The 13,061-nt window shown below is 44.9% G+C and overlaps 1 protein-coding gene across 1 annotated transcript; it reads left to right on the top strand.

Moving 5' to 3' along the window:
• Positions 1–458: 458 nt before the first annotated feature.
• Positions 459–4,457, top strand: POLR2L (RNA polymerase II subunit L). Its single transcript, XM_027641999.1, has 3 exons — positions 459–593; positions 828–935; positions 3,981–4,457. The coding sequence occupies exons 2-3, from the start codon at positions 841–843 to the stop codon at positions 4,087–4,089; spliced, it is 204 nt and encodes a 67-aa protein (XP_027497800.1). The 5' UTR covers positions 459–593; positions 828–840; the 3' UTR covers positions 4,090–4,457.
• Positions 4,458–13,061: the final 8,604 nt, after the last annotated feature.

The following is a 13,061-nucleotide window of genomic DNA, read 5'->3' as shown; positions in this document are numbered from 1 at the left end:
TGCGCGGGGCACCCCGGCTTCGTCCAGCAGCCCTGCCCGCCGGTATCCCCCCTCTCCACCAGGATGCCGGGGTCGCCGGGATGCTCACCCACCCTTTCCGACGGGAATGCCCTGAATGCCGGGATACCCACTCACCGCTCCGCTGGACAAGGGCTTGCGGGTGCCGTGCTGCAGCAGCCACCAGTTGCGCTTCCCGCCCGGGACGGCTGCAGTACCTCAGGCAGGACGGGATGCGAAGTCTCACCGCCACCGCAGCCCTTCTCGCAACGCAACAAGTGGCGCGGGGCGGGGGCGGCGCGGGGGCGGTGGCGGAGCGGCCGCTCAGCGCTCGGGGCGCCCCGGCTGCCACTCACCGCGCCGCGCGCCCGGCGCCGCCGCGACACCGCCCCCCCGCGCGCGAGCGCGCGAGCGCCGTCTCTTGGGCAGCCGGGGACGCCGTACCCTGAGCCGATACCATCGGGCATCGCTAGGGGGGGAGCCGGGCCGCTTAACCCGCCCGCCCGCCGTGCCGGCCCGCCCGGCGGCGGCGCGGTTCTCCCCGCGTGTCGCGGTGGTAGCGCTCCGGCGGCCATCGGGAGCGGAGGAGCCGCGCGGTGGGAAGCGTTCGGAAGGGCCGGGGGGTTCCCGGGAATGACCGGGCGGGATCGGGGGATCTGCGGGCGGGTGGGAGGGAGGGAAGGACGGGCCGCTCTCCTCCAGGGAGGCCTCGGTTCCGGGCTCCTCCGGCCGCCCCCGGGACTGTGCGCACCCCGCCCTGCCCGCGGTGTGTCCGAACGCGGTGTGCGGGCGCCGGGCAGGGTTTTGATGCCGTGTTTGTGTCCTCACAGCTGCAGCGCAGAAATGATCATCCCGGTCAGGTGCTTCACGTGCGGCAAAATAGTCGGGAACAAGTGGGAAGCCTACCTTGGCCTTCTGCAGGCGGAATACACGGAAGGGTGGGTGTTTGTCGGTGTGTTCTTTGACTCACGCTTTAGGTGGGATTGTACAGTGCGTAACATCACAGAATTGTGTTCTCTGGAGATCATCTGGTCCAACCCCACTGCCAAGGCAGGGTCAGATGCGTTAAGTGCACGATCGTGGCATTACAGAGTAGCTGTAGAGAGGCTGAAAACCACAGGTGTACATTTAACTGAGGCTATTTAACCAGAGCTTAGAAATCGTAATAGCCAAGAAAGTACTAGTTTCCCCACTGAATCTTTCAGGGCAGTAGTACGGAAGTTGCCAAGTCACAGCCTTTGTACCCAAAACATTCTCAAATGTGTAATTCCGTGCTGCTTGTTTCTTCCCTCCCCCTTCCATACACTGCACTCTGAAACCAACGTGGTGGTGGTTTTTAAAGGGAGAGAAAAGAACATGTTACAAATGCGAGAAATAACTGGCACTGTTGACAAAGTGTACCCCTTTTAGGGTTTTTTTTAGAAACATTTCATATTGACTACGTGGAATTGCTAACCTTATTTATAAGCGCTGGTTTGCTGGGGGAAGGGGAAGCTCTAAGTCCTAAGGTTTCTGTTTTAAGAAGTCCATCCGTGTTTTGTGTAGCCAGAGTTGTCTGTTAATAGTTCCAGGAGGGTCTAACTATGGTCAGACTACCTCAGAAGCTGTGAGAAGGAAATTCTTGAGAAATACTTATGTTGTCATCGAGTTTAAGTAGGAAGAAAAAGAAAAAAAATCCATGGATGTTGGCTATTCAAAGGAGTGAAAATGAAGTTAGAAATTACGTTCAAACTGTTTAGTAGAAAGTAGTATTTGCTTTGCATTCAAATGGTTACAGATCCTAATAGTTCATACAGGTAAGTCCATTTTAAAAACTGTGGGAAGAACATGTATCAGCAACAAGCACTGCCTTTTCTCTAAAGTAAAACTGAAAACATTCCTATGCTGTAGGATACTATTTTGTCAAGGAAAGCTTTGCTTTTTGATCCTCATCTAAACTGGTAGAAAGTTGTGGTTATTTGCTGTGCTTATTCTTTGATGTGGAGTTTGCACGGGAAGGATATCCTGTCCCCCCACCATTTATCAGCTCCATTAAAAACTGTCCACTGAAAATCTTTTGGTACTTTTTCTAAATCTCATTTCTTCTGTCAGCAGCCTTTTTACAGAGCATTTACATCTCAGAACTTGTCAAATGTAGCAGAGTAGAATTTTGCAGCTGCTAAATGAGAGGTATCTGTAAAGTTCCTACGGATTTTTTATTCTTTCATTTACAGAGTTAAAAACATTACAATAGTTCAGGGTCCTAATCGTTTTTCACTAATACTGAAATTTATCAGAGCTATTCTGATAGTGCTTCTGACTTATTGTCTAGGCATTGCATTTTAATATTTTCCCTGTCTTCATTATTTCTCTGCTTTTGTACAGGGCAGGAAAGTTGTATAATGTCATTGAGAAATGCTCACTTGAAAACAATTGCTGTGGTCACTGATGTGATTCTGTGGTGCTTGTTCAAACTCATACAGTTAGGGTATTGTAAGAAGCAGCGTTTACAGATATCAAACAGTTAAAATCTTCCAGTGCAGTACTGGAATCAATGGCGGCTTAAGAAATGGATGGAAAAAATGGAAAAACTTGCCTAACAAATTAGTAGTTAAAAAAGACACCCACACCTTCCTGTTTGTCCCTTAAAAGTGTTCTTTTTTTCACAAGTCTTCGGAAGCTGGAGGAAAAGGGAAATACAACTAAAGTTGTCTTGGTTAAAATGTATAGTATGACTTCTGGAATTCTGATTAATGTTGTGTTTTTCATCTCTATTAACTGCATTTAGAAGTTCAGAACTTTCCAGATAGCTCTTAAAATTTAAATGTCAACAGACATCAAATGCTTTTGTTCTCAAGTGTTTTGGAAAGTTTAGATATCATGTGATGTTATTTATAAGCATTCTTTTGAAAAAACCCACAGTATTCATATACTTCTCTTAAACAACTTTTGCGGGTGCTAGTCCTAAAATGAACATGTTATTTATTCCCCTGAAGAACCATGGATAGGCGCAGTATCAGCAGGGACTGATACCACAGAAGTTGCTGCAGTTTGACTCCTGCATTAAAGACTGTACTGCTTGAGGCCAAACAACCTCTTTCTAGCTTATCCAGAGGCCTCCTTCCAGCCATTTGTATTTTAGAAAAGTATCCATCAGCTCCTTCCTACAGGAGAATTACAGGTTTTGGGAAATTACATTTCTTTTAAGCAAATGCATTATTATTGCATTGCATCATATCAATCTAAAGGCCTGAGATCAGTCGTATGTCATGAATGTCAAATTCTGAAGTAGTACCAGACTGGCTTTATGGTTAATAGATTGGAGTTAAAAGAGCTTGGGTGGTGTCACTTATCTTTAAGAGGTCTGATAGCGATAGCCATGGAAGACACGTGCAGTGGTGACTCATACATCTTCTACCCAATGATAAGAATCTGGAGCAGTCACTCAGAAGGAATTAAGTGGAAAGCCTGTAAAACACAGACTTCTTATTGATGAGCCAGCACGTACTTATTTGTGGGGAGCAGGTTGTATAACTGAATGCTGCCTTGTATGGGAACTGGAAAGGAATTTAGCGTTTCTCAGAATTAGGATCCCTGTGTGGGGGAGTTTGCATTTTGAGTTATTTTAGTTTCTGTATATCTCACCTTTTTAGTGTGGCCTAGATTACAAATTTATCTTGTGAAATAGGCAAGTATCATGCTCAGTTTACAGAAACAGGTTGTAACAGTGCCCTCTGAAAGTTCGATTGTTGTGTCAGCTGGACACCATCTTTGGCAGCAGGTCATGTGCTGTGGCAGGGCAGAGAACAGGCAGACACCCTGTCGAGAGTAAATGGAAAAGAACATTAACAGCACATGCTGAATTTCTGTGTCTTACTTTGAAGTGCAAACAAATTTTCCTTTATGACTGAGCTCAAAGTAATCAGTGCGTTGCTTAGGAAACGCTTACAAGTGGTTCTGACTCACTTCATCCATTATTTTTTTTAATTGTTGTTCATTGATAGAGATGCCCTGGATGCCCTTGGTTTGAAGAGATACTGCTGCCGTAGAATGCTCCTTGCCCATGTGGATCTGATTGAGAAGCTTTTGAATTATGCACCCCTGGAGAAATAAGATAGAAAAAGTACTATGCTGCCAGCCATGTGGAACGGTATCTCCAATTCTAAACTTGAAACTGGACTTCAGGCAGTAAAGGATGAAAGCCAACTGTAGTGCAACCATCGAGAGATGTTTATCTTCTGGATAAAATACTGCCCTGAGCCACTACCGTCTTTCAAGGAAACAAAGAAGGAAAGATGAAGTCCACTTAACCAAGATTTGGAGATTAAAAGTTTGGATGCTTCTTTTTAAATCTGTGTTTGGAGTTGTTTTGTGAACTTTTAGACGCTTCTGCCAGTAAAAATAAATGTTTGTTCATGTAGAAAAATTCTTACGTTTCATTACAATGTTGAAATAAAGGAGGTCTTTCCTTGTAACCTTCATAGTTTCTGGATAAAGTTAAGCATACTCTTCAATGGATCTTGCCCTTTGGTTGTGCTGGGTTTTTTGAGGTGAGGGATACTGCTAAGTACCCAGTTCAGTGTCCTGCACTAGGCAGGCAAGGGTTAGAAATGTGGGACTGAACTCAAGTTCCAGTGACACAGAAGTGGGTGAGCTTGTTTGGTAGAAGTGAGGCATTACTCTGGAAAGCTGCTGGAGCCAGCAGAGTACACTTTCCACCACATTTAAAGTCAATTTGCGGTCTCTGCCCCAATCCTTACAAAACACTGGGGCTGCTGTATCTTAAAAACCAGTGAATCAGATGGTGCAGTGCCTTTGCTGAGGTAAAACATGTGTGAGTGTTCCCATGGAAAGCACTGGATGTGAGAATTTACGCATGCTGGTGTGAACAGGATCAAAGTCCTGATCCTGCCAAGCACCTGCACCCCTCTGTAGCTGGTACATACGCAGGCTTTCCACTCGTTAGTCATTTCACTGACTTCACGTTGTTCTGCGCGTGTGGTGCGGCACTGCCTGGCCAAACCGAGAGAGCTCTGTGCACTCCTGGTGGCATGAAACAGTACCAGCTGTACCTGCAGGGCTTGGGAAAGTAACCTACACTGAGGCAGGCACTGACCCTGCCGAAGGGTCTCGCCTTCCTGTTGCACTGTCATCTTGTAAGTTGGAGCACGTTTCACTCTGTTCTCTGACGTGCAGAAAATGCAGCGTTCTGGGTGATGTGTGCACAGGCACACACACCCACCTTACCTGAAAGTGAAGGAGGCCCTTTGGTACACTTGTACATGCTCAGGATTCTGTGCAAATGCAGTGTTAGCTCATCTGTTACAGCAGCCTTGTAGAGAATGGGCTCAGAAAGGTGATAATCCCTTAGCTTGCAGCCTGTTACTCCTTGGTGCACCTAACTTCTGACACTCACGTATTGGCTGCAGGGTAAGAAATATCTCTGTGGATTCTTTTCCATAATTGAAGAACTACAAAGAAGTTGAACAAAACCTGGCTTTCCAGAAATGCTAATTATTTAAGGTGTTTACTGGGTCAAACTTGTACACACAAACTAGATTGTCTCACAAAAGAAGTGGGAGGACTGCTTGCCTTCGGCTGTCATCCCACCAATCTTTACACTTGAACTTGTGTTTCAGTTTACTACAAGGCAACAGTAGATGTTTCCCATATTCATCAGTTCTTCACTGAAGACATTTTAAAGCCAAGTGCTTTATCCTAACACAGAGAGAATTAAGCAATTAATTCTAGCATTTGTTTCATACTTGGTTGGGTAGCTTATGTTCTGCATGCCTGTTGTGTTAGCCAGCTAAACGCACTTCAAAAAAACCCCAAAAACCCTTCACTCCTCTTTCAGGTTATTTTTTTTTAAATGGACACTGTGAAATAGAGGATGACCTTTCCAAACTGAACTCGTGTAGGACGCTTTTCCATGCTACAGTGGAGCGTTACAGGGTGAGACGTGCCAGCTTGTTCACAGATCAGTCGCCCGGGCCCCACGCTCGCTCCGGGAGCTGCACTGGAAAGCGCAGCAGCCCAGACGGGTACGTCTGGCAGAGGCAGCCGTGCAGGATGCCGTGCAGAAAGCTGTCCTGCATCACTGCCAAGGAACTGGATTAGACGAGCTGACAGGACTTGGGTTTCTATCTGCAAAAGCAAATTTCTAATCTAGTTTTCTGCTTTAGAATAACATGTTTCTTTTCAAAGCGCGTGCCAAGTTGTCTGATGGGAAAAGTTATGGCTCTTAAATACTTGTAATGAAAATGCAAATTGCAGAAACACAGCAGGCCTCACTCAAAAATGCTAAGGAAAAAGAAAAACCACCTTTGTTGCTCTCATTACTGTTCTCAAAAACAATGCACTGGAAGCCAATGACAGATGTTGCACAAGGAGCAGGAAAAACACCTGAGTAGCAAGACTAAGGGACAGCAGGCTTTAATATTAGCTCATGCAGCACTTGACACCCTGTATGCATCACAACTTTTCCTCAAGAGTTTGCAAATGCAGTATTGACCAAAAAAAAAAGCCGTTTCTGTAATGTGGCAAAGCAAACAGTTTATCGTGTTCATGTGAAAGGTTTTCTCAAGAGTTTTGTCCTTCAGAGGACTAGGATCAGAAGCAGAGTTTAAATCCTGTTGCAGAAAGAGTCAGTGAAATTTTCAAGGGATTTCTATAAATCCCAGCTTTCACCCCCGCTCATTGGTAACTAGGAAAGTAATTCCCTTTTTGCTGTCATTTCTCCTGTGATACCTTCTGCAGCAGTTAATAACAGGAGTATTGGATCTGCTTTCTAACCTTCCAGATCTCTTTGGGAAGAGCCATTAACTATACTGACAACAACAGTACTTTTTCAAGGCAATGTAAAAGACACATGCACAGAAGAAAAGAAAAAAAGCCTCGGTTTCCCCTGAACCTGAAAAAGGAGCCCTTAACAGAATTAACAGATAGGCAGAAGTGGCCAAAAAAAGAGAAATGGTACTGAATATGCAGTCCTTAATTACATGCAAAATTCTGTCAATTGGAAGATTCCTGAAAAATACAAAAATCCCACTGTATCCCTCTGCAGTCATTTATTCACTATACATATAAAAAATTTTGGAAATTTTTCAAGTCTGTTTTGAAAGACTGTTGTAGGGCTCCCACTAATCTGGTGCTGTGGTATTACCCCAGCCAGCACCTAAGTCCCACACAGCCGCTCACTCATTGCCCTGCCAGCAGGACTGGGGAGAGAATTGAAAGGGTAAAAGCCAGAAAACTCATGGGTTCAGTTTAGTTTAATAGGGAAAGCAAAAGCCATGCACACAAGCAAAGCAAAACAGGGAACTGATTCACTGCTTCCCATGGGCAGGCAGGTGTTCAGCCATCTCCAGGAGAGCAGAGCCCATCATGCGTTAACAGTTACTTGGGAAGACAAACACCTTAACTCCAAATGCCCCACCTTTCCTCCTTCTTCCCCCCACTTTACATGCTAAGCATGATGTCATATGGTCTGGAATATCCCTTTGGTCAGTTTGGGTCACCTGTCCTGGCTGTGTCTTCTCCCACCATCCCATGAATTTCCAGCCCCCCCTGCCAGCATGGCAGTATGAGAAGCAGAAAAGGCCTTAGCTCTGTGTAAGCCTTGCTCAGCAATAACAAAAGCATCTCTATCTTATCTACCCTGTGTTCAGCACAAATCCAAAACACAGCCCCATATCAGCCACTGTGAAGAAGAGTTAACTCTACCCCAGCCAAATCCAGCACACCTGGTATTCAAAAAGCAAGCAGTCACAACTGGAAGTGTAAGAGAAGACATTCCCGGTCGCCCAGGCCGCAGCCTCTCTTCACACACCACAATTGTATCGAAATAATAAAGTAGTGCCTGAGACACACATGGTGGGAGTTGAGGTCATGAAAGTACAGAGGAATCTGCTTCTGGAGTTCAGCATCTTGCTTCTACCTGGAGCATCAGCACCAGGCTACGTGTGTGCTTGGAAAGCTTTACGACTCTTGAAATGACAATGTTAAACAAAAAAAACCCTCTTGATCATAACTCTGAGTCCGTCTGCAGGAAGGAAGTGCCTTTGTGCCTATCTGTAATGAGCCTCAGGCCTTACATTTCAAAAGGAGTTTTGCTCTGAAAAACCACCTCTTGTGAGGGTCTCACCCCAGGGTGATTTACTGAGAAATGTATGCTGGGTTTTTGTTCTTCCCATGACTTTTCCCTAAATGCAGCCTGGAACTGGATATTCAAGTCTGACTTCTTGTCTATACAAAGAAATAGGAAAACTCTGAAAGTCCTGATTAAAACCAGCACACAAACCCCCATAGCTGTATGTTTCAATTAAGATGCCTAACTAGCCCTGTGGCTACAAAACTACATTTCGCTGGTAATAAACTATGAGGATCCAGAACATGAGCCACCTCTTTCCCTGCAAAGGGCCTACAGGAAAAATCAATCCTCGCCCTTCCAGAAAAAAAAAAAAAAAAGAACCATCACCAAAACCTATTTAGAGGCCTATTTGCCTCTAAAATTTAATTCCAGTTTAATTCCAAATTGTTTCTAAGTTCAGTACTGATCCTAGTAAGAAAATAGCATTTCTACTTTGTCCCCTCTCAGAGCAGACCCATGTAATCCATTTGAGCTCAATTAGCCAGTAAGATTTTTTTACTACCGAAACTTCTTGGTAGTAAGACCAAGCTGGAGACATCTCCAAAATAATGATGTTTCAACCTAGCTCTGATTGTCTAGATTATGAACACAGATTGGCTTTCCCCCTTCTGCGCATTGCACCAGGATTTACATTGTGGCTCTGTTTTCAGATCCGATTTTTATTCAGTTCCTCCAGCCAGTGAGAAAGCATTTTTTAATTGCTCAATAGGGACAGCACAATAGAGATGTTTGAAAACTAAGGGCAGGAAGCACGTGGCTGAGACTTCATCTCTGCCGTGCTGGATGGTTTGATGTGTTGCCCACTGAAGTCTGTGGGAGTCTTTTCATTAACTTCAATGTGACTTAAAATGGCCTGGTGGCATGTGGTGCCTTACACCACTCGGGTGTCCAGGATTAATTCATATTGCTAAGTTCTGCTAAGAAAAGCTCTTTGAGGTGCCCAAGCCTTAGAAACTCAAAGAGCTTTCAGATCTTGCTGCAGACCTCAACCATGTGTACTTGTAGCACATAAGGCCATAAAAGTAAATAAAAGGTAAGAAGTTATCTTTGGCTTCAGCGAGTCCTGCCACCCAGGGGGAGCTACAAGACTTCACTTTTGGGCTGGTGCTTGGAAGCAGCACAATATTTACATGGGAGTAGTTCTCATTTAAACCCTCATTGCTTTCTCCCTCATATTCCCTTTCAGAAATGTATAGGGAATGTAGAGCCAAGATGTGCAGAAAGCAGTAGGGTTTGTGCCCCTGATTTAATTTCTCCTCCACAAACACACATCTTCCAGACTCTGGCAGTCACCCTTTTAAGTGAGCTACATCTTGTCTTGTGCTGTAGCTGGGGTGAAGCCACCGAGCTCCCAAGCACCACACAAGTTTCCCCACAATTTCCTCCAGGATACATCTCCTCCCGTGTTGAACATTTTGTCTTGTAACAGCCAAGCTAGAAAATTCATGCAGGAAAGCCCTTCATTTATCCCTCCAAAATACAATGCAAATGTTTTAATAAAATGGGTTCATTATTTCCTGCCTTTTAGGAGCTGAATGGCCAGTGATCAAAGAAAGGCATGGAATAGCAGACAAAAAGCTAAAAGCCCACAGTCGTTGGGAGCACAAGAACCCTGCAGCTAACAGCAAACTTCAAAGCAAGTGGCAAAGGCTGTGGTCAAGCCTTTCTGTAGACACTGATGATTTTGAATTAACCCACACCCCACCCCCTGGGCTGGATTTACAGTTAGCAAGAAAGAATATTGAATACTCACTGTTTGGGAAGCAGACCTCCTTCTTATAAAACCAGGTCTACTTGGAGCACTCCAAGTAGAACTACTTCTAAAAAACATTAAATAAATCAGTGGTGTGATTCAGTGGGAGCACAGGACAGCTGTGCTCAGCACCTACTTTTAGATGCTGACCTTTCCTGAGCTGCTGCTTTCCACATTTTCTAGTGTTCTAGCTTTGAATTTCCTCAGAGATTAACCTAAATGTCACTGTCCTTGCCAACATTTCTCCAGAGACCCGATCCAAGTGCATGAAGCTCAACAGGAATCTTTCCTGGAGTGCTGGTGTACTTTGGGTCCATCCTTTTCCATCCTCTCTTTGCATTCTCTAGGCTGGTCCCATCAGGAGTGGAGACTCCCTTTGCCCAGTCTCTGTTTAACCTTATTGCTTATGTCTTTTAAAGACAGAAAAAGGCATCACTTCACAGTGAAGTGTCTGTTTAGGGACAGGCCCTGACAAGAACAGTCTCGTTAATGGGAACCTTGGGCAACCAGTGAGATGCCTCAGTTTCCCTGCCTGTACCTCTGAGATGGCACCTCATCCCACTCTTCAGAAACCATCAGAGATGGGCAACAAGGAGAAACCTAATATCACCAAACCCCTGGTGTATTCTTGCCTCCCTCTTATGAATGACCCCTATCATATAACCTCAAATCCTAACAGAATATTTTTAACTAGATTAAAAAAGCAGTTTTTGACACTAAGCAGAGCCCAGTGTGGGAACTGCTGATGGAAAGCGGCTGCCCTGAGCTTTTGCAGCAATTCAGAGATCAGCAGCATCCCCAGCAATCCAGAAGACACAAGAACACAGCTAAAGTCCAATTATCTCCAGCTATTTACTGAAAGCTGCCTCAAAGAGCTTCCCCTCCTTTTTTTTTTCTTTTTAATGAAGTCTTCCCTACAGCAGTGTGTGTAAAAGTGTGCTCCTTCCCAGGCAGTGAGAGGAGAGAGAAGGGAGAAGTACCCACTTTATGGAGCAAGGGGTAAATGGTAATTAAGGCAATGCCAACTACTCAGGGTTAAAGGCTGCCCTGATGAAAAAGAATGTGCTCCTCTCAACACTGATCAGCCACTGCTCACCTACCAGCTGACCAGCTCTGCTCAGCTCTTCATCAATACCATAACCAAGCAATACAGCCAAGCCCTCAAGCCTCCCATTTCCAAAGAAAGTGGGAACTCAGAACTTTTACAGCTGAGTTTATAAATTCATATGTAGCAATGCAATAGCTAACACTTGGGCTGGAGGTATAACAAGAGGTTTTTCTGAAATTACCCCCTGAAAATTTGAAAACAAAAATCAGATGAGTGCTGCTCTTGGCTGTAGGCCTTTCCTTGTAATGAGATGTGCAGCTGAAGCAATTACTAACTTTAGTTTTTTAAAGAAGCAATAGCAGTTTGACTAGGAGGTCTTCCTGCAGGAACGAGCTAGTAAATGAAAGCATTAAGTTAATAAGGGCTTGAGTGCTTCAGATCATTACAGAGATGGCCTGCAGCTCCACAATTCTCCAACTAGATTTTTTTTTTTTTAATATTATTGTCAAAACAGCTTGAAGAAAACCTTCTTTGGATCCACTGAGCATTAAATGCATCGTAGACAAATGGCTGCTTTCCTCTATTAAGCAACGTTTTAAAAAGTAAAAAATTAATAATTAAATTCCACTGATGAATAATCGCTTCTAATAAATGAAGGACAAACAAATACCATTGGCTTCAGCAGCTTTTATGTCAGTGACCCAAGCTGCTACTGAACCAAATGGACAATGCATGCTGCAGGAGCTGGGAGCAGCACCATGGAGAAACTCCTATTTCAGCTCCACCAGAGACATTTCAAGACATGTTTCTTGATGTTTGAGCAACGGCCAGAGCAACTGGTAGTTCCTGACAGCCTGGCATCCACACAGTTAAACCCATTGTCTCAAACCTTGGATGGGCAAACTTTCTTTGGGCCAGGTCCAGGACATGGATCTGCATTGTCCAGATCACAGCTTGATCCTCCACCCAGGATCAAGACGGTCATGCACTGCCTGAGTGAACATCCTTCATGGAGGCTGGGGCTAAACTGCCCCAGACCTACCACAACAGTTTACCTTCACTCCTTGCCAGAGTAGCATGCCAGCAGGCCAACAAACTCCTACAGCTTCCACATCTCAACTCAGGGCAGATTTCCACAAAAGAAGGTGAGTCCTACAGGGAATACCTGGACAGCAGAGCTCTTCCTTCTATTGAAGACCTCTTATAAATTATCATCTTTTTTTCCTCCTATCTCACCTCCCTCAGGTATGTTCCCAACTATCTCACCTCCCTCAGGCATGTTCCCAACTCAAAACATCTGAAACTTATTCTAAACTTTGAGAGTGATCAGCTAAACGTAATCAGAACGAGCTTCAGACCTTCACTCCCTTTCACACATCCACTTCCAGAGGGGTTCACAGAATCACAGAATTAATTAGGTTGGAAAAGACCTCTGAGATCATCAGGTCCAAGCATTGATTGGATACCACCATGTCAACTAGACCATGGCACCAAGTGCCACGTCCAGTCTTTCCTTAAACACATCCAGGGATGGTAGCTCCACCATCTCCCCAGGCAACCCATCTGTGAAGAAATTCCTCCTAATGTCCAACCTGAACCTCCCCTGGCACAGCTTGAGGCTATGTCCTCTCATCCGGTCGCTAGTTGCCTGGGAGAAGAGACTGATCCCCATCTGGCTACAATCTCCTTTCAAGGAGTTGTAGAGAGCAATACAACTTGGACTCGAGCCTCCTCTCTCCAGGCTAAACACCCCCAGCTCCCTCAGCCGACTGCTGCAGGCAGAAGCAGGGAAGTCATATTGTGTATGAGGTTACTGCAATATCACAAACTTAAGCTGGTTATTTCTTTCTTCTTTATTTTAAAAGCTACAATATTCAGGTAGCTCAAGGAAAAACAACCTTTGGATTTTGTCTGCTCATAAATCCATCACAACAGCTTGGGGGAAAACAGTAAATAAGATACTGGAAGAACAGCACAAGAGGCCAAAAGAGGAGCATCTGCCTCTGGATGTGCTATTTGCAACCAAAGCCAGGTAGCTGGCTGTGATATTAGTGTGTGGTATTGATTTGTTCTTAATCCAGAGAAATGCCCCTGTAATGAACTCTGCTGTGCCCTTAATGATTTCATATTGA

This window comes from Corapipo altera, unplaced genomic scaffold (assembly GCF_003945725.1).
Source record: "Corapipo altera isolate COAL_440 unplaced genomic scaffold, ASM394572v1 23b, whole genome shotgun sequence".
Lineage (NCBI taxonomy): Eukaryota > Metazoa > Chordata > Aves > Passeriformes > Pipridae > Corapipo > Corapipo altera.
The sequence above is the reverse complement of the archived record's forward strand: the minus strand, read 5'-3'. Positions and strand labels throughout refer to the sequence as shown.

Bases quoted from the DNA above. Each gene is read 5' to 3' on its own strand.
- POLR2L (XM_027641999.1), top strand. From the start codon at position 841: ATGATCATCCCGGTCAGGTGCTTCACGTGCGGCAAAATAGTCGGGAAC. The intron at 936-3,980 runs GTGGGTGTTTGT...GTTCATTGATAG, and splicing joins CAGGCGGAATACACGGAAGG to AGATGCCCTGGATGCCCTTG.